Genomic DNA, 19,601 nt, shown 5'->3' with positions numbered 1-19,601 from the left:
TGATTGTTTTTTTAACCAAAGCAATCACTTAAAACCAGATTTAGCAGGTTCATTGTAGAACGCTTGATTTGTAGCAAAATATAATAAAACTAGATAAAGTGCCCTTTGGGGCACAGGTCTCCACCAGGGCAGGTCAGGTTGTGGCCTCCTGGTGGCACAACCATGAAATATCGGACAGATCCATCTTGAACACATGACTATAGAGATAGTGTGTAACAATTAGCGGAATTTTTGGACAGAATCTGGAAGAGTAATAGCAAAAATTTTTTTTTTCAAAAGTCGGCCCCTGGTGGTGTTCAAACAGGCAGTTCTGGAAATTTGGGGCAGAGGTTCATCGTTGGCAAAATTTGGCATCACATTTATTGTAAAGAGAATATAAACTAAAAGAATATATATATCTTCACTTTTAGTTTACTTCAAACCAATTTGAAGCTTTATAGTAGTATGAATTATTTGTAATTGTACCACATGATGGCTAGTAAAGCTCAGCTAAAATAATTCAAGTCTCCTTATAAACTTTATTAGTCAATTTTGTATTTACAAATACATACATATTGCAAGAATTCTCATATGAAACATAATTATTTACAAAATAGCTCTTCACATATGGATTCTGTACAATATACAACCTGATATAAGTTAGTAAATTACATTTGTGGGTACTGTGCACAAGTTCATCAACCCTTTGAGGGTCAGAGAAAATATTTTTTCAAACCTAAACTTTTACTAACTGATAGTCCAACAAAATAAGTATTTAGACAACAGGGTTGCCTGGATTGTATCTCCTATGTCTTCTAAAATATTAACAATTATGACACAAGACATAATGACAAAGAAAAAAATAAATGTCAATTTGTAAACCATGAAAACTATGACCAACCTCATAATGTTTTGTCTGAAATCACATTTCAACCATGTCTAGATTGCCGAACCAGCCAGCGCTTCACTGCCATTAAAGGACCACTTCACCACTTTTCAACCTATCTTCATATAATATCTCCTCACTAATAATCATGATAAAATGGCACCATTTTCTTCTACTCAGTCTGTGTCTCATAGGAGGTCTGTGGGCAGTTTAGAAACCCGTCCACCAGTGACATCATCGTTAGGCAGATCTTTTTTTAAACAAGATTTATTTTACAAAAATGTTTAGATTGTTATTATCGTGCAGCGATTGCTTCTATTTTCGCATTGCAACTTTTCAGGACTAGAAAGTCTGCAGTTTCTATTAGCTTGGATTCCCCATCGATGATGTCACTGGTGGACGGGTTTCTGAACTGCCCACAGCCCTCCTATGAGACACAGACTTGAGTTGAAAAAGAAATGGTGCCATTTTATCATCATTATTAGTGAGGACCTATTATATGAAGACAGGTTGAAAAGTAGTGAAGTGGTCCTTTAAGTGATCTGTTAAGTAGAAACATATTGTTCTAGTCTGTGTAATTACAAAACATTCCTCCTTATTGACAGGGACGATAAGTGCTATTAGTGTGATTTACTATTGGATATAGACTATGTGAAGGCAGAAGCATCCAGCCTTTACAACCAGTTTACCAGTCATGTCCTGCAGACCGGACAAGATACCTCAAGATAAAAAAAAGACCTCCCTCCTCCTAGAGGTGCCGAAACACCAAAAAGAACAGAAACCAGTAGAGCTGTTGAACCATATGACTGGTAGTATCAAACAGAAATGGAACATGGATGCTTCAGGAATGCCAGGTCAGCAGCATCACAACACAGCTTTACACAGCAGAGCTGCCGTCGTGTCCCAGGATGTGGCTGATGTTGTGGGCGGGGCGATTGGGCTGTTTGCTGGAGTCGGCAGACGAGGTGTTGGAGAGAGACAACAGGGGGGACATGGGCATGGCTGAGCCGTCCGTCGGCATAGCCGTGGCGATCTCGGGGAACAGAGAGGTCAGGCTGAAGTTGGATAGGTGAGGGGTGATGCCGGACGAGTTGGCCATGGGCATGGGCGGCATGTCTGGCAGCAAGGGAAAGCTGCCTTGGCCAAAACCCACGGGGCGAGGTGGGGAGAGGATGGAGCCAAATCGGTTGTTGAGAGGAGGAGCACTGCCCTTGTCGGCACTGGGGCTGGTGAACATCTGGTTGGAAAAGTACTGGAGAGGGATGTCGCTGGGGAGACTGGGGTGGGCGGCCGGGGAGTAGGAAGGATAGAAGGAGGGCAGGGTGTTCTGGGGCTCCACGGGCAGAAGAGCAGGGGTACGGGATGAGCTGGACTGGCTGACAGGAGGAATGAACGGAGCCGAGTTGGTATTGATGGGTGGAGGGTTCATCCCTCCGTCAGCAATGAAGGGAAAGCCAAAGTTCTGAGCCAAGTGTTGGTCAGGCAGCAGGTTGTTGTCGGCGGTAACCTGAGCACTGTCGGCCATGAAGCGGACAATACTGCTCCGACGTGCCTCGCTGCCAGACTGTGGTCTTCCCAGCAGCACTCCTCCGCCAGAAGGAAGAGACAGGTGTCCGTCAGGTTCAAAGGGGTTGATGGGCCTGAGCGTACCCGAGCGAGGACGTTCACCGGGTCTTAGCTTGGTGGTCTGGTTGTCGTGGGCTATATGACGAGAGCGCTGGCTGACGGACGTATGCGGCCTGGATTGGACAGAGGAGCGTCCTGGCTCAGAGCTGCTATGTGGGGTCGGAGGGTGTGGGAGACCTGCTCGCACAGCTGGGCCTCCTTGCATGTTCCCACTCACCTGAGGAATGTGGCCTTTGTTGCCATCTCCAAGCCTCATGGCTGGGGCCTTTTGTGTCTGAGACACACTGGGGCTGGAGGCCTTGGCCTGCATATCTCCTGAGGAACTGCATGGCACACTGACACAGCTATACTCCATGCTTACTGGGGGACAGCACTGCACAGTTCGCTGGTGGTTGCTCTGTTCAGGCAGATGAGGGGACAGAAGGCTCTGCATGAAGCTCTGGTGACATCCCTCCTGCTCCCGGGGCAGGGACACCCCGATTTGCACTCCCTGAGAGCCGAGGTGAGGGCTGCTGTAACTCCCCCGGGCCCTGCCATCTCCTGGAGGGCCTATGGCCATTCTGAAACCCCCCTGCTGCTGCTGCTGCTGCCCCTGTGGCCCTCTCTGTGAGGATTTTGGGCCCATGTCTCCGCCACGAGACACTTGAGCTTCGAAGACGCCAAGTTGGTGCCCCGTGCCAGTTCCCCCTCCCATGGTCTTGAATGGGGGGCACTCTGACACCCGCTGGATGTCGACGGGCACCGTATGGTCAAGGGGAAGGCGATTCTGGGGGTTGTGTCCGACATTGGGCTTTCCTCTGGAAGTATCAAGGTAACCGCGGAGGTCGGCCTGTTCCTGTGCGGCACTGCGACCGGGCTGCAGATGGAGCCCCATACGCTGTTGCTGCTGCTGTTGTTGCTGCTGCTCACCACTAGAAGGGCTTTTACCAATGAGGGCCTCGGCAGAGTAGTTGGAGACGCGGTGACGCTCCTGCCGTGATGGAGGGCAGACCAGTTCGGAGGGCCGGGACACCGGGATGAGCTGCTGTTCTAGATTCCGGGAGCTCATCAGCCTCTGCATGGTGTTGTGGTCCTGACCCGTCTGTGGAGAAGGAAGACATAGAACGTTATTAAAATAGACAGACTTCTAAGCTGTCACACTAGAATAACTCTCCATAATCGACAGGAATATTGGAATGAAATGTTGAAAAGAGAGAAGAAAAAAAATACATGTCATAATAATAAACTTTATTTATAGGTCCCTTTTTTCTCCAATACTTTTTATTTACTTATTCATTTACGGTTACATTTTAATGTATTAAAATAGCCGGAGAAAAGTTTAAAGGACAACTTAAAGGACAAAGAAAGTAAAAGGTGAGTATTAAAAACAAATAATTTGCTGCTTTCTTTTGTTTTAGCGATTTTAGCTATTTATATATATATATATGTGGCTAAAAAAATATTTTGTGGTTTTATTATAACGGTTTTTATTTTATATTTACCTTTCTTCATAGTCATTAAAACATTACCGAACATAGCTTAATTGTTCATAATTTAAAGGACAACCTTAGTTTTTTTCAACTGAGTGTTAATTTATTTTCATTTGCTGCTTTCTTTCGTTTTAGCTATTTCTGACCACAGTGCCAAAACTACTAGTAACTGGTGTACTGACCATGGTATTACTGTGCTAAATTGACCAGTGAACTGGCCTGACCTGAACCCCACATGAATCTAGGTTGTATTGTCAAGAGGAAGGTGTGAGACATAAGACTGAATACAAATTAATTTACGGCTGTTATCAGAGCAAACCTGGGCTTCCATAACACCTCAAAAGTGCCACAGGCTGATCTCCTCCATGCCACGCCCCATTGATGAAATAATGTTCAAAAGTAGCCCAGACCAAGTATTAACAGCATACATTAATATACTTTTCAGATGGTCGACATTTCTCTTTTTTTTAGTGGTCTTGTAAAATATTCTAATTTGTTTAGATTTTCATTTTCATGAGCCCATAATCATCAAGATTAAAACAAAAAAAAGGTTTTAAATACTTCACTTTATGCACAATTAATTTGATGAAATTAATATATGAAAGTTTAACTTTTTGAATTATATTAGGGGAAAAAAATAACTTTTACACAATATTCTAATTCATTGAGATGGAGCTGTAAATTAAAACTAATTATTTAATATACAGCTGACAAGCCTTTTCCCCTCTACCAACCTTGAGGTGGTCTTGTTGGGCCAGGTGGCCACTGTGGTGGGCTCTGGGTCCTGATCCCTGGGCCTCACAGCTTTTCTCTTGATGCCGAGGCCCAAAGTGCTGCTGCTGTTGCTGGATCTGCTGCTGAAGATGCTGCTGGTGTCTGGAGTGGGAGCTCTGCTGTTGTTGCTGCTGTAACTGCTGTTGTTGCTGCTGCTGCTGTTGCTGCTGCTGCTGTTGATGCTGTTGTTGATGTTGTGGCGGGGCTTGATGCTGCTGCTGCTGATGAGACTGTTGATGTTGTGTCTGATGTGACTGTTGATGCGGTTGCTGCTGCTGATGTTGTTGGGACTGTGTGTGCTGCTGATGCTGCGTCGCCTGTTGTTGATGGGGGTGTTGCGACTGCTGCTGCTGCTGCACTCCAGGCTTTTCCAGGTGATGTTGTTTCTGCTGCAGGCCAGCAGCGGGCGAGCCCGCCTGGTTTCCTCTGACCAGCGCCCTCTTCTTCTGGACGTGCTGCTGCTGGTCCTGTTGCTGCAGTGCTCTCTGGTGGAGGGTGTGGAGCTGTGCAGGGTCAGGCTGGGTCAGGTGGTGCTGCAGTTGGTAAAGGTGGTGTCTCTGCTGCTCTTGTTGTTGTTTCATGTATGGATTCACCCCCAGGTGCTGGCCTGGCTGGGGTGTGGCGTGATGTGGATGGCCCTGGGGCAAGTGAAGCACGCCCGGCTGATTCTGCTCAAGGGGTCCCTGAGGGCAGTGGCCCTCGGTGGGCCGGAGGACCGTGCTCATGAAGGAGTTTGTGGAAAAGAGGGGGCCTTCTGGGTTGATCCTGGGCATAATGGCAGAGCTGGGGGGCAGCTGTCCCACCATCATCTGGCTGTGGTCTAGGGGCTTCACCTCCATACGACCAATGTTAGAGGATGGTGGTGGACAAGCCTTGGGCCGTTTACCAGTTGGCAACATGGCGTCTTCCTGGGCCTGCCGCTTGGATGCGGTCTTCACGTGCCGCTCGCCCACTCCGACGCTGGCCTGAGTCCTCATCAATGCACTCTTCAGAGGGGTGTAGTCGTTCAGCTGGACCGCGCAGGGAGGAAGAGCATTATTTGAAGGCTGGATTATGTGGGGTGAGGTCCCTACAGGGGATGGGACTGATCCTTGTTGTTGACCAGACATACTGGGAGAACCAGGATATAAGGGCTGCTGGTTTGAGCTGGGCCTGATCAGGTTGTTCACACTGAGGCTGGCAACTGAACCGGTCTGGGATTGGCTCTGGGACTGGACCTGGGGGAGAGACTGTGCCTGGGAGTAAGATATGTTCTGTGGATGTCTGGTTACTGTGGGCCCACTGATAGACACCTGCAAGGGGGGTTTAACATCCATTGTCTTAGTCAACTTGGCATGCTGTCCAGTCAAGCCTCTGTCTTTACTGTTAGAAGTGGGTGGGGTCTTGGGGTGCTCCCATACAACTGTGGAGGGGTTTGCGGTGTTGTCCGCAGAGCAGCTGCCACCCCTTCTCCCAGGGCTCTCCTGTTCCAGCATAGCCAAAGCCAATATGTCTGCTTGCTCCGAGGTAAATGTAAAAGATCCAAATGAGCCAGACGAGGAACTAATGCTGTGGCCCTGAGGAAGCATAGAGGCCACAGAGAAGCCCCTTCCTCCCCCAGCACCTACAGACATAGGAGAGCCAGAGGACAAAGGATTCTCCATCGTCCCGTGATCTAGGTTGGTGTACACCTGCTGAGCCAAAGCAAAGTCCTTTCCAGAGTGGATGTCTGCAGCTGTAGCAGCACCTGTCCCCAATGTCTCTTTCTGCATGGCCTCCTTCTGTGACTCCATCTCCCGCCCAGAACCGTGGGGTAGTTTGACCTCCGCAGGACGGGAGGGAGAAGACGTGCTCAGTTCTGGCTGCTGTTGTGTCGAAGCTCTACCAACAGACACACGCTTCCTGAAGTCAGAGGTCATGGGGGCTGGGGCGGAGGCTGTCAAAAAGGTCAGGGTAGCTGAGGAGGGCGGTGCCGTCGTAGATACATGTATGGAGGCAGTGGGGGGCAGTTGGGGCTTAGAGCAAGGCTGGGGGTCCTGGGTGTTGGCCGTCGTGGACTGACATACTGAAGTAGGCTGGGCTGACTGGGTTGAAACCACTGGTGCTCTTTTGGAGACGCTAACAGCGCAAACTGGAGACTGGATCGCAACAGCAGTCACACTCGTGGTAGAGGCACACGCATCAGTGATCAAAGGCATGTTTTGTGTAGGACTGGTGGTGCTGGCAGGCGTGGCAGCAAATCTGGTCTGTGCCGTGCTTGTTGCAGTGATGCTGTCTGGACATCTATTTTGTGAAATGGTGGGTTTTGTTACAGTGGAGTTTCCAGCAACTACAGGTGTCGTGGCAGCGTTGCTGATTGTTGGATTGACTGCTGTGACAGCAGGGATGACCGATACCATACTGCTACTGTCAGTATGACCGAGTTTGACTTCACTCGGTGCTGTGCTGACACTAATGACAGACGCGCTCTGAGAGACCTGGGGGGTGCTACTGGTGCAGACTGTATTGTGGACTAACGATTCACTAGATACAGTCAGTCTGTTAATAGATGTACTACTAATGGTGATTGTTTTCTGTGTGCTTTGTGTAGAAGTGACAGCATTTTCTGTGTTTTTGCTCTGTGTGGACAGTTTAATAGAAGGCGTGGCTTTACCGGTTGCAATATTAACTGCAGACGTCGAGTCCACAGCTTTCACAACAGAAGACGATACGACTTCAGCTCTTGTCACTTGAACTGTTTGACCGTCTCCTGAGGTGGCTGCTGGTTTGGCTGCAATGGCGATGGCAGGCTGTGCAGGTTTGAGTTCTTTTCTCCGGACTGCTCTGGTCCTTTTGGTCAAGGTCTTTTTAGTAGTAGAGGCCGAGCGTGGCTTCCTCCTGGAGATCTTAGTAGGATTAACCACCGGCCCTGGTTTTACTGGGTTCCTACCAGGGACTTGAAGCTGCCTGACAGGGAGAGTCAGGGTTCCTCCAGGGACACCGACAGAGGGTGGAGGTGGCGGTTGCTGCTGAGCCACTGACGGCGTTGGCGCAGCAGCAGGAAGTTGTCCACTGTTCTGGCTGGAAATGGTAAGTGGGAGGCCCTGAGAGATGCTCTGATTGAGACTGCTGAGAGCTCCTAAACTGTTGAGGGCCACGTTGGTAGTTGGTTCCTCGATGGTGGTGGGCTGGACCAGCTGAAGTGTAGTCTGGCCTCCCTGGGAGCCTGCCTTGTCGGAGGTCTTCATGGGCTGCAGGGCAAACAACTGGCCATTCACAGTGATGGTCTGTGGGGCCGGGGCAACAACTGGTGGGGTAGGGGAAGTGTGGGCGACCTGCACGGTCTGGCTTACTTGAGGTTGAATGGGACGTGGCAGAATGTGCACCAGCTGCTTTCCCCCAACCGTCTGTATGCAAGTTGTAGTGGTTGCGCAACTCGTCGTGGCAATCTGAGTGGGCATAGCAGGCACTGCAGTAGGCATAGTAGCAGACACCATACCAACCTGGGGGTTCTGAGGGGCAGGTGCATTCTGATTGGGGGCTTGGATGATGACAATATGCTGACACGGTGTGGGATTTGTTAGCTCCTCCCGGACAATAGACTGGGTCGGGCAGGCATTGGCCTGTTGTAGGTAGAGCACATTTGGGTTGTTTGCGCTCTGTGAAGCTGTGACCCCGGACACAGTTGGGTTGACCTGTAGAACCTGCATGGTCTGGAGCAAGGGCAGCACAGTGGGCTGGGGAACCAGAGTTTGTGTGAGCGGCTGGGGTTGCGGGACGAGGGCCGTTGGAGGATGAGCAATAACAGATGCAGGTTTAAGTACTGCAGGTTGCGGCTGCGCCACCACTATAGCAGACTGGGGGGGCGCAGCACACTGGGGTTGTGGGGCTAGTGTAGGTTGCTGGACAGGGGTCGGGATGGCTGGTCGTAGTTGGGGCAGTCTCTGAATGGGCTGCGCTTGGATATGGGCTGTGATGGGCGCCTGCTGTACAGGTTGCTGAGGTCGCACCTGGATTTGAATGGGCTGAATGGAAGGTTTGATTCCCATGGGACAAACGGTCAATTGCTGCACAGGCTGGCTGGTGGTGCTCTGACAAACCGGCTGCACCGTGTTCCCTGTCAACTGCAGCGTGGTCCAGGTCGTTTGTGTGCTGCCTGCTGCTCCGGCCCGGAGCAGGGCTGAGCTATTGGGGATAGTCGTGTAGCTCACAGTCCTGTAGGCAGTGTCCTGTGTGACCACAGCCTCGGGTAGAGTGGTGAAGCAGTGGACAGGCTGAACAAGCTGCTGAGAGGCTGGACTGGCTGCTACAGCCAGGTTCTGTGCTGGAATGGTGGGTTGGGGCAGCTGAGGCAGGCCAGCAGTGACGGCAGGGATCTGGAGGGTGATGTAGGACACCGAGGGTGGCAGAGTGGAGGCTGGCGTTTCCAACAAACACTGCTCTACAATCCTCAGCCCCGGCACGGACTCTATGGCTGCCCCGGGAAGAAGCGAAGGGGCAGGGGAAGAGGTGCTAACCTGCAGTAGAGCTCCGTTCACCCTCACTCCGGCACCAACCTCTGGTGATGGCTGAACGATCACAGCTTCAGAGGGCTGTTTCCCAGCATTCACTTCCTTCCCTGCGGGGCATAGCACGTTCCCGTTCGAGTAGACGATGATTCCCTTTGGGTGCTGGTGAGTGGGCAGAACCTTGGCCACCTTGGCAGCAGAGCGCTGTTTGCCCTTCCAGTGGATGGTGGGGTCTTCCAGGAAGTTGATGTCATGAGCTTTAAGAAGGTCAATGTAGTGGCCGCTCTCTTTCCGCAGGTCGTCCATCTGACGCCGCAGTCGACGGATCTCCTCTGCTGCAGAGATGAAAGGGGCCATCAGTAAACATGCACACAGCATATAATACAGTGTGTTAGTTTATTATTGAGTTAATTCCAACATCTGGTGAAATAATGATGTGTGTAGGAGCCAAAACGTACTGTTAGCCTATATGATTCTCACTTGGTTGGTGATGGGTGTGGGCACCGCATTGGCGCTTCACTATTGGTGGGAGCGTCTCTGTGGGTGGCCACTATAGGTTACAAATACAGGTATCTGTACCAGCTCACTCTAGGATGCTTGAACTTGGAGGCAGGGTGAGCTGGGAGTGATACATTTTGTTGACCGCACATGCACTTTATTGATAGTTTGATTCACACGTTCTATTTGCTCACTGTTTGATTGTTTGCACATTTATTGAATATATATATTTATTGAAATTGTATTGTGATATTTGGTGCACTGAATAACTATAAACATTTTAAACTTACAAGCTTGTTTGGTTATGAATCATTTTATCATTGTTTGATGGCGCGTCATTACAGTTTGTTTTTAGCTCCCATGCTTAGCCTGCCGTCATGAGTAATTCAAAGGGAATTATTATCAGCCACAACAATGTGAATAGCATCGATGCGTTCAATACTTTATTTACCCATTGGTAAAGTGAGTTATTGTCCAATCAGATGAGGCAAAAGATTAACACTGAACTTCTGATTGGCCAGAAAAAGAGTTATTCTCCAATCAGAGGAGAACATATACACATATTGTGAAGTCACCGTATGTTGTCCAATCAAAAAGGTGTATCCACAGTTAGTTAGTTAGTATATTTATCTCGGTAATGGTTTATCACAGCAGTTGTAGATACAGAATAAAGGTTAACATGTTACAATTGACCAAAAAGTAAAGGACTGAAGCTGAAGTTTCTTGCACTTGAAAAAGATAGGGGTGTAATCCACACTAAATAGCAACAAATGGGGAACATATCTAGTGCATGCTACTGTTGTTACTAGTATAAAACTTAAAAAATATTCATTGCCATGTGCACATGACAATCAAAAAGTACGACTACAGTATTTCTTTCACTTTACCTTGCACTTTATCTCCTCCTTCCAGTAGCATTGTGTCATTTTGTTTCTTCAGGTCAGTGATGTACCGAAAAGCCTGGTCCAAGATCATGTTTTTACTCTGAAGACAAGGGGATAAATGTTAACGTCTTAAAACCCCCGACCAACTGACACAAATTTGTATGATGACTACCGTCAATGTGACAGGGGAAAGTAGCTGCAATTTGCAACTCTAGATTTTTTTATAATGGGATGAATCTAGAGTTGCAATACCCTCCATTGACTCCCCACTCATTGTCTCCACCAGGCTGAAGGCATGGGGAGAGAGTATGTTTTGCACTCCGTCCGTGTGTCCGTGTGTCCGTCCGTCCGTGTGTCCGTCCGTCTGTGAACAGCTAATCTCCGGCACCGTTAACCCGGTCGATGCCAAATTTTGCACACACACTCCCTGGATGCCAACGATGAACCTCTGCAGAATGGCCTTTTATAGCGCCACCAGGAGGCCGCTTTGTGCAAAACAAGTTTTTGGACAGTACACCTACATATTTTGTCCAAACATCACGCAAATTGGTACACAGTCTCTCTAGAGCCATTCAACGAAACGGGTCTTTCAGATTTCTCAGACTCCATCCTGATTGGCTAAGATTGGCTTCCAAAGTTTGCAGGAGTGCTCGGTTTCAAACAAAATGCTGCAAATCATGAACACATCATGTGATTTCCGTGAAATTGTGCACGCACATTCCCACTAGGCCGAGGAAGAAATGCCCCATGAACATTTTCAACTCAGCCTCATGGTGGCGCTATAACTGGCCGAAAAGTGTTTTTACCTCTAACTGCACGGATCTGTGAATAACTTTGTATGCCAACTCCCTAGAGGCCAAGGAAAAACCTTTGCCTGGAATGTTTCACATCTGCTCTTTATAGCGCCACCAGAAGGCCGACATATGTAAAACACATTTTCTAATATTACTCCTTCAGATTGTATCCAAATTTCACGCAAATCGGTACACATGCTCTCCATAGTCATGTGATCAAGACGGGTTTGTTTGATTTCTCATAATCCACCCTCATTGGCTACGATTGGCTCCTAAACTTTTCAGGAGTAGCCCGCTTTGTACCCGTTTTGTACAAATCGCCACAACTACTCAACGCAGCGTCCGATTGTGGTGAAACTGTGCATGCATATTCCCACTAGGCTTTGGAAGAAATGCCACTTGACCGTTTTCAAATCAGCCTCATGGTGGCGCTACAACAGGCCAAGCCGCGACACACACACACACACACACACACACACACAACACACACACACACACGTTTATATTGCTCCTAAACATTTTGCCAAACATCACACACACACACTCCTATCCTCCTGGTGGAGACCTGTGCCCAGAAGGGCACTTTTTCTAGTTCAATTTGGTTTGCGATCTGCTCGATTCTTTTTCTAAGTGCTGGAGTTTGGAAGCACTCGTCGTATGTCACTAAACGGCCCTGCGTACCACCTGTTTCGAATTTGCACATAATGCAGGAGGCAGCAGCGCGACCCGTTAACAAAAACGAGTGCGTCCAGACTGCAACACTTAGAAAAAGAATCACCTGCAGAGGATGTCTTGACAGAAAGTAGCTCATAAACTCGGCAGATTGAAAGAGGATAATTCAAGCTTGGACTACAGCTGCAATGTTGGTGAGTTTAACGTCGTTTAAGACAAGCAGATCGCAAACCAAATTGGATGAGTGGGGAGTCAATGGAGGGTATTGCAACTCTAGATTCATCCCATTATAAAAAAATCTAGCGTTGCAAATTGCGGCTAAGGGGAAAGGTGCCTGTGTCTTACCTGTTTCAGTGCCTGGGAACACGGCAGAAGGTTGCCAATGCGATTAATTCCAGCATTGATCTTTTCTTTCCTGTGCCTCTCAACTAGAATAAAAGCAAGTTCTTTATTGTTAAGGTACAACTAAAATGGTTCCAAGTAGGTAAACAATGTTCACTAAAGGTTCTGCAAATGAGAAGAACACCAATACACATTATCTCACCGGCATTGTGAGATTCTTTGTTTTTCTTCTTTCTGGAAAAACAGATTTATTAAGATTACAAGTCAAAGTGAAGCTGTTGTGACAGTTTTTCAATGACTATGATACATATTGAACTCTGATGTTGTGGTTCAATGTTAATAATAATCACAATTAGGATTATGCTTTCTTTTCTCATAAATCCATACTTAGGCTTGCGTCCAGGAGTCTGGGTTTCGGTCATCTCTGGCATCCTTGCCTAAATCCCTATATGATAGGGTAACACATTCACCAACTGGACCTTAAATCCCTTCCCTGACCAATCTGCAAACAAAAACATTTAGTGTCAGGGACAGGGTGACATGAATTACAAATCTACCCCAGGCAAGTAGTGCCACGTAAAAATGAAGACATCTGTATTCAATGTTTGTTGAGTAATGTAATCACTTGCTGTGGTATGATTTGATTATCCTGCGGTACGTAGGAGTATACAATATCCCAATATCGTATGCTTTACATTAAGACAACGTTAAGTTTCCAACCAGACAACAAGGTAATGCCTCGAGACATTAACACAGCTAGACAGCTAACTCCACCAACTATCTATCGTGGGTATTTTATGAAGTGTGAGTGTGCGAAAAATGACAGTAGTCGGTATTACGATGACTTATGACTGCTTTAGTTTACTAGCTTAAAAAAGGCAATCTAGGTGTCTAATACTATTACTATATCTATCCACCCAACTAGCCCTGTCTTGCTTGCTAGGCTAGCACAGAACTAGCTTAGCCTCCGCAGTGTTGGCGACAGTACTGTAAAAACAAAACCCTTGGAAAGGGAAGATGGCTTCGAGCTTGCGGTGCTTAACTTAGCAACTGATGCGACTTTCCCACTGACCTGTAGTAGCCTCAACATTTCAGGGACCTGTCACCTTGTGCCTTGTCCAAACTTTGGGGTTTTGGAGCTAGCTGTTGGGATAGCACTAGCATAGCATTCAACTCTCTCAAAACAATCGACGCTCGTCCTAACACAGCGCAGAAAGGGAGGGTTCTGCGGTGCTGCCAACCAATAGCATTTTCGAAAATGAGCCAATCGGTGTGCATGCAAGGGGAGACCCCAGTGGATTTGCACTGTATACCACACTATCTGTATTAAGAAATAAATAAATCTATCATTGCATTATTGTAAACAATCCTTGTATTGTTTGGATGAGTACAGTCCCCAAATAATGCAAATTAATGCAAATATTATTTCCTTTATTTAGAGGTTAAAAAGTCTTACAATATAGAGCTCCAGAAAAGATAAAATTCTTCAAAGAAAAAAAAAAAAAAACATGCTTATACTACAGTGGAGAGGACACAACTCTCCCAGCATGCAGAGGGTCAGAGCTTCCCCTGGGCAGTATGGTGACTATGGTCTGCCAAAGAAGGCGTACTAAGCAGATATCCAGACAACAGAGAGCAACCTCCACCACCAATTCATAGGAATAGGCCATAACAGAGGTAGACCGACAACCACTCCAGAAAGTGAGCAACCTTGAAGCGCCTGGATTTCCGATAGGTGGCCAAACATAAAGTGCCAGATTAAAGGCACCATACATCCAGAGACAGTCTAGTAGTCTACTACACCATCTCGAGCACTGAAAAATAAAGAAAAGCACTGATGTAGAAGAACATTGTATTGCCAAAATTGATTGCAATTGGTTATTGTTGACTGTTACGGCAATTCAAAAACGCGAGACTACTCTGTTCCTAATACTGGTATACATTCCAAAACAGTTATTGCATGTTTTGTTGAATTCTCTCCCTTACTCTCATGAGTTGAGTGAATATTGATATACTTTCTGCTGTAAACCCAGGGGAAACTCTGAGCCATTAACCACCTCAATGTAAAAAAAAAAAGGAAAAAAAAAAAAAGATTGAGAATTCATTTTAACAGGCTGAAAAACAAAATCATTCAGAAAACATGAGTGATGACCATCTCTTCCCACCACCTCTAAATCGTTCCTTTCCTCAAGTCCATTCAGAGGCAGCACATTTCTGCTCTCCTCCTCTTACTAGCAGAGCTGCGGACGTGACATTTCATCAAGGCTTGATCCACTGTCAAACTCTTCCCACAGGTCCCTGGTTCAGGTGGTGAGGATCTCTGAGTGATCCAAATGTCACTGACAACTTGGAACGATTGCTCCAAGCTTATCCGTCAGGGCTTTGTTTGGCAAAGGTGGTCTCTCAAAGATTTTCCGACTTCAAATCAACTTTCCAACCATCTTTCGCCTGAACGGTATGACATTTCCCCTTCATTTTAGAACCGTATTAAAACAACCGAAATATGAACAGTATGAATTGCAAGCACCAAACCCCTTCCACCAAGCCTTAAACAGACCGTTGGCATCAGGAACACTGCATTGAACTTGGTCTACAGGAACACTTTTTTTGGCTTCTGAACATATTGTCATTTCCAAATATATAAATGCAAAAAGAAAAAAAAAGTGGGCAGGGGAAATAAAACGATACTCAAAATTAAGGGGACCCTTTGTAAAATAAACAGCATTTTTGTACTTTAAATTTATTTTCTCTTTTTAAAGTCCTTTGAAGAAAATGTTTGATGTGTCGACCCTGGGGCATCTGTCACAGTTCTGTGTCTGTGGAGGTGGGCACAGTCATGCCCTTTCCAAAAAGCCATGCCATCTACTCTGTCTTCTGCAGCTCTCCAGCAGGGGGTGGACACAGGCTGCGCAGACTTTTCTGAAGCACATGGGCATCTGCAGGCTCTATCCTCTTGTAGTAATTCTTCTTTGTTTCAATGATCTCAAAGCCAAACTTCTGGTAAAAGTCAATGGCTGACTCGTTGCTGATCTGCACGTGACTGCAGGGGAGGGAGACAGGATTCAGGGTTAGTGACAGCTACATTTATTTGAAACCCAACACAGTCAGTCATTACATCATTGAAAGTACTACCACTCACAGGTAAATGTTGTCAAAGGTACCATCCTTCTCACAGATGTTTAGCACGTGATTAAGCATCTTCGTACCTAGAATGAGAGTACAGTACAGTTTTTAAAACAAAACCCAAGTGAAGTCCACTGTGAAGTACTGCTGATGAGTGGTTCTCAAAGTGTCTTGGGGGGGGGGGGGGGGGGGGGGAGGAAGAAATGTGATTACATGGAAGAAATGTGATTAATAAAACGAAATTAACTGCTAGAAGGTCCTAAATTAACTTAATTAAGCAGTCACCGTCTCTGTGACATGTTCTTTCTAAAAGAGTATAGAGATCGACTACTATACAATCAAATCATTTCAGATTTCAGAGAGTGAGGGAAATACTAAATTAACTGTTAACTACATTTAAAAAATCCCGGGGGCGAGTTGGTAAAGGGGCGAGCAGTCTCGTATTCCAAATTCACAATGTGTTGTTAAAAATATATATATATGTGTGGGGGTCCTTGACATGAACAAATTGAGAACCACTGGTATAGACTATATATAGTCAATACTGTACCTATTCCTAATCTACGGTAGGGTGCTAGGCAGCCGAGTGTCATGATGTACAGTCTCTTCTGGTTCTGGGAGTGATCCACTCTGCAGCAGACAGCGCCCACAGCAATGTCATTGAAGTATGCTGAAGTACAAAAAAAAAGGAAGAAGGTGAAGCATAAGTATAGATTGGTGAGTGCAAGTGTTTGCTTTTTATGTGCAACTATAGGCAAGTTCTAAATGATTTTAAGCTTAGATATTGTGAAGGAAGGGAAATTCTTCTTTTTTTTTTAAATACTTTTTTTATTAGGCATTTTGTATTATGACATAACTTCAGAATATCATTGACAGATAATAAGTGAAGGGAAATTCTTTTAAATGTTTTCTTAAGTTCAGAACTTCAGACATGGCCCACACATTATCTTGGGCAGGGGTTCTCAAAGAGGGGTTTGGGGACGCCAGGGGTCCTTTAGGGGGTTCCAGGGGGACCCCAGCTAAATGATTGATAGTTAGAAACCAAATGGACCCTTACATGTCTACAAGAGGTACTATGAAACATTTTGTACGCTCTTTGAGAACCACTGTCTTAGGTGATCTTATTGTATTGTGTAGAAAAACCTAAAATGGAATAAATACATTTTTGGTTATCTAATTCAAGTGATATGTATGTATCTCACCTAGCTTGGCAAGCTCCCCCACTTCCAGAACATCTTTGTAGAACTTGTCATTGTAGCTGACGGGGAAGATGACCTGGTTCAGGCGTTTTAGCTGCTTAATGTTGTGGGGCGTAACGTCCCCCAGCTCGATCCGGCTACTGGAACAAAAGAAAAATGGTCACAAAGACTGGTAAAGTTGGCAACTTAGCTACACAAACAAACCCTAAACCTAAACAAAATACATTTTGCACATATACGGCTGCTTCAAAAGTATAGTGTATGTTTTGATTGATTGATTGAAAAATGTATTAACAGTTTGCAGAATTACAGTACATTTCAAGCACAAACTCAATACAAAGGCTGTTAACTGTGAGTGGACGACCCAATTAAGCATTACACTTGTTTCCAATAGGGTCCACAATGTTCAATTCATCAAAAACATTTAGAGACGTACAAATAGACACTTCTATATAGACAAAGGACGTGGCATGATCCTCATCATACCCGGAAGTTATGCGGGAACGCCTACTGAGTGGCAAAAAACTACTTTCTGGCCTTACCCATACATCCAAACAGAAAAGTGGTATCTGATTGCATTAAACTCACTTTGCCACTCACTTTATGCATGCGCATAAACATATTATTTGGATCTACTTCGGCCAGTCCAGGTGCACAGACAGACCTTATGCACCACCTTATGCCAGACAAGCCTGACAAGGCATGCATTTGCCAGAATTCTAGACAAAGAACACCTGCACCTACAACACAGCCCACGTACACCATAACATGAATATGACATGGACTGATGGCCATCATGGCCACATATATTTTCTTATTGAAACACTAATAATACATGCTTATACATTTCATGACACTTTCAAACTTTACATGAAGTTGTGTCCATTGGCGAGAAGCCTAAAGACTTTAAATAGTTCATAGTATTTATAGGGTAACTGCAACTGCAATATCTCTGTGCCGCCGCCAACAGCTGTCGGTCACGTGTGGTGTGATGTTCACCAGGGGTGGTCTCCTCGGAGCAGCAATGACAGCAAAGAGCCATCATTTTAATTTTTCAATCATAGACAATAAATTGACAATCATATGACACGAACTGAAATTTTAAGTCAAGTCAAATGTATCACAGCAGTAGTCCAATTGAATGCAATTATATTATGACTACAAATTACGACTGTCGGTCTTTGACAGAGTTACTTTTGACTGGAGTTAATGGCAGTAGTAACGTTCTGGGGCAACAGCAGTTAATTACCAGACCTGACCAACATGAAACCTGGCAAGATTGACCAGTGTGACCTGACTAGCCATCCACCAGATAACTGCCTGCCGGACTTGCGGGCAGCTAACCCAAATGTTAGCGTATCTGTATGTACTCTGTTGCCAATAGCGTGGCTAAAGTATGTTGACTGTCTAGCTCAGTTAGCCGCGCAGATGAACGGCGGTAGTTAGCTAATAGCTTAGCTTCCTCGTTAACAAGCACGACGGCCATTATCTACTGTTAAGTAGCGACCTGACTTAAACCTGCACTAGCAGCCAGCCACGGTGCTGTCGTTTGCACATTTTATCCAACAATAATGAAAAGAGCTTAGCTTGCCGACTGCACAAGAAAGACACCAAGGGCAAGTGTGTGATGTCACAAACAAGGAAGTATTATAGCCTGCACTCGCGCGAACCCTTTAAAAAAAAATCAAAAAAAATGTTGTCCGGTAAAATAATCACTTCACCGGGAGCGGGGTCAATGATGTAGACTAGTGAAAATAGCCAATGCACAGGCTGTTTTTTGTTTTATTATTTTACAAAAAGATAGTTAAACCTTTATTATTCGTCTCGATGAATTGGGACCACAAGCCCTGGCTGTGTACTTCTGGCTAGCTCTGGTCCATATCTCCAATGCCTTTTTATCTAATGCAAAGGGGCATTAGAGCTATGGACCAGAGCTAACCTCTTTGCATTATTTTTGTATAAATCTGTACCACCGTGCCCTTTTGGGCAAACTGTTAATAAAGTGTAATGTGCCTGCTTTTAGTTTTTGGACAGTCAGTCTTTTTTTTATAACCAAAGCAGCCAGTGATAATTAGCCTGCTTTTAGTTTTTGGACAGTCAGTCTTTTTTTTTTAATAACCAAAGCAGCCAGGTTAGGTACACTTCCGCTATTATAACGCGTAGTTGTGACGTCACTGACTACACCATGGTGTGTTTAGCCGGTTTATTCCAAGCTATCAGCTAGCCTCGTAGCCTCCTCCCCCCGCTAGAAAATGAGACATGGAAAAAACTTTACTCGTGCTACCTCTCCAGCCGTGCCTCTAAATGCGCGAACTCACCCTTTCATTGTGACCCTCTAGTATTCCTTCGTTTCGATGTGTTTGAAGATGAGATCCGCTTATGTCCGAAGGAATTCTTTTGGAAGACTTGTTGGGGTCGGGGTTACCTCCCGTTTTACCCTCCACATGTAGGTACTACTTGCGATCGATGCTAACGGTTAGCCACACGACTGTCAACCCTGACCTGCGCATGCGCAACTTGGGGTGCATGCTATTCTGTCACTACTTTCACTTTTTGTGGGATTTTTCAACCATTTGTGGATAAAGGAGGGAAAAAAATGCTAAATGTGAACGATCTAAACTAGAGGACACGCGTATTTATTGCATATATTGTGGAGGAGGGAGGAAATGAAGAAATTAAAAGGAAAGAAATTAAGAAACCCCATTCCCCAGAGATACATAACATAAACACACACTTTTGGCAAGATCCATTATTGTTTGTTCATATCTATCTGTTATGACATGGATTACAATTAAAATGTAAAAAAAAATAACATTAAAAAAAATCATGAACCCGCCCACCGGCCCACCCCCATTTTGGATCTAACGTCAGTACAAAGATGATCATCTG

The 19,601-nt window shown here is 45.8% G+C and overlaps 2 protein-coding genes across 3 annotated transcripts; both read right to left on the bottom strand.

The window, feature by feature from the left end:
* Window positions 1–498: 498 nt before the first annotated feature.
* On the bottom strand, window positions 499–13,696 carry usf3 (upstream transcription factor family member 3). The gene is made up of 7 exons (XM_079489654.1): window positions 13,463–13,696; window positions 12,778–12,892; window positions 12,593–12,624; window positions 12,394–12,476; window positions 10,586–10,682; window positions 4,695–9,535; window positions 499–3,572 (listed from the first exon to the last, which is right to left on the bottom strand). The coding sequence occupies exons 2-7, from the start codon at window positions 12,819–12,821 to the stop codon at window positions 1,743–1,745; spliced, it is 6,927 nt and encodes a 2,308-aa protein (XP_079345780.1). The 5' UTR covers window positions 12,822–12,892; window positions 13,463–13,696; the 3' UTR covers window positions 499–1,742.
* A 108-nt stretch (window positions 13,697–13,804) lies between these two features.
* Window positions 13,805–19,233, bottom strand: naa50 (N-alpha-acetyltransferase 50, NatE catalytic subunit). Of its 2 annotated transcripts, none has more exons than XM_079489656.1 (5): window positions 19,031–19,233; window positions 16,716–16,852; window positions 16,064–16,183; window positions 15,530–15,596; window positions 13,805–15,430 (listed from the first exon to the last, which is right to left on the bottom strand). In XM_079489656.1, exons 1-5 carry the CDS (start codon window positions 19,036–19,038, stop codon window positions 15,253–15,255), a joined length of 510 nt encoding a protein of 169 aa, XP_079345782.1. In that variant the 5' UTR covers window positions 19,039–19,233; the 3' UTR covers window positions 13,805–15,252. The 2 variants fall into 2 exon arrangements, with proteins under 2 accessions (XP_079345782.1, XP_079345783.1); XM_079489657.1 differs by having other exon boundaries at window positions 16,716–16,849.
* Window positions 19,234–19,601: the final 368 nt, after the last annotated feature.

This window comes from Electrona antarctica (genome assembly GCF_951216825.1).
Source record: "Electrona antarctica genome assembly, chromosome: 20".
Lineage (NCBI taxonomy): Eukaryota > Metazoa > Chordata > Actinopteri > Myctophiformes > Myctophidae > Electrona > Electrona antarctica.
Note: the sequence above shows the minus strand (reverse complement) of the source record. Positions and strands in the feature narration are given on the sequence as shown.

Excerpts from the sequence above, each read along its gene's own strand:
- usf3 (XM_079489654.1), bottom strand. The coding sequence starts at position 12,821 with ATGCCAGAGATGACCGAAACCCAGACTCCTGGACGCAAGCCTAA. Across the intron at positions 12,625-12,777 it reads ACTCCTGGACGCAAGCCTAA|AAAGAAGAAAAACAAAGAAT; the intron begins GTATGGATTTAT and ends CTGTTTTTCCAG. Across the intron at positions 9,536-10,585 it reads AGGAGGAGATAAAGTGCAAG|CAGAGGAGATCCGTCGACTG; the intron begins GTAAAGTGAAAG and ends TCATCTCTGCAG.
- naa50 (XM_079489656.1), bottom strand. Across the intron at positions 15,597-16,063 it reads CTACCGTAGATTAGGAATAG|GTACGAAGATGCTTAATCAC; the intron begins GTACAGTATTGA and ends CTCTCATTCTAG. Across the intron at positions 15,431-15,529 it reads ACCTTTGACAACATTTACCT|TCACGTGCAGATCAGCAACG; the intron begins GTGAGTGGTAGT and ends CCTCCCCTGCAG.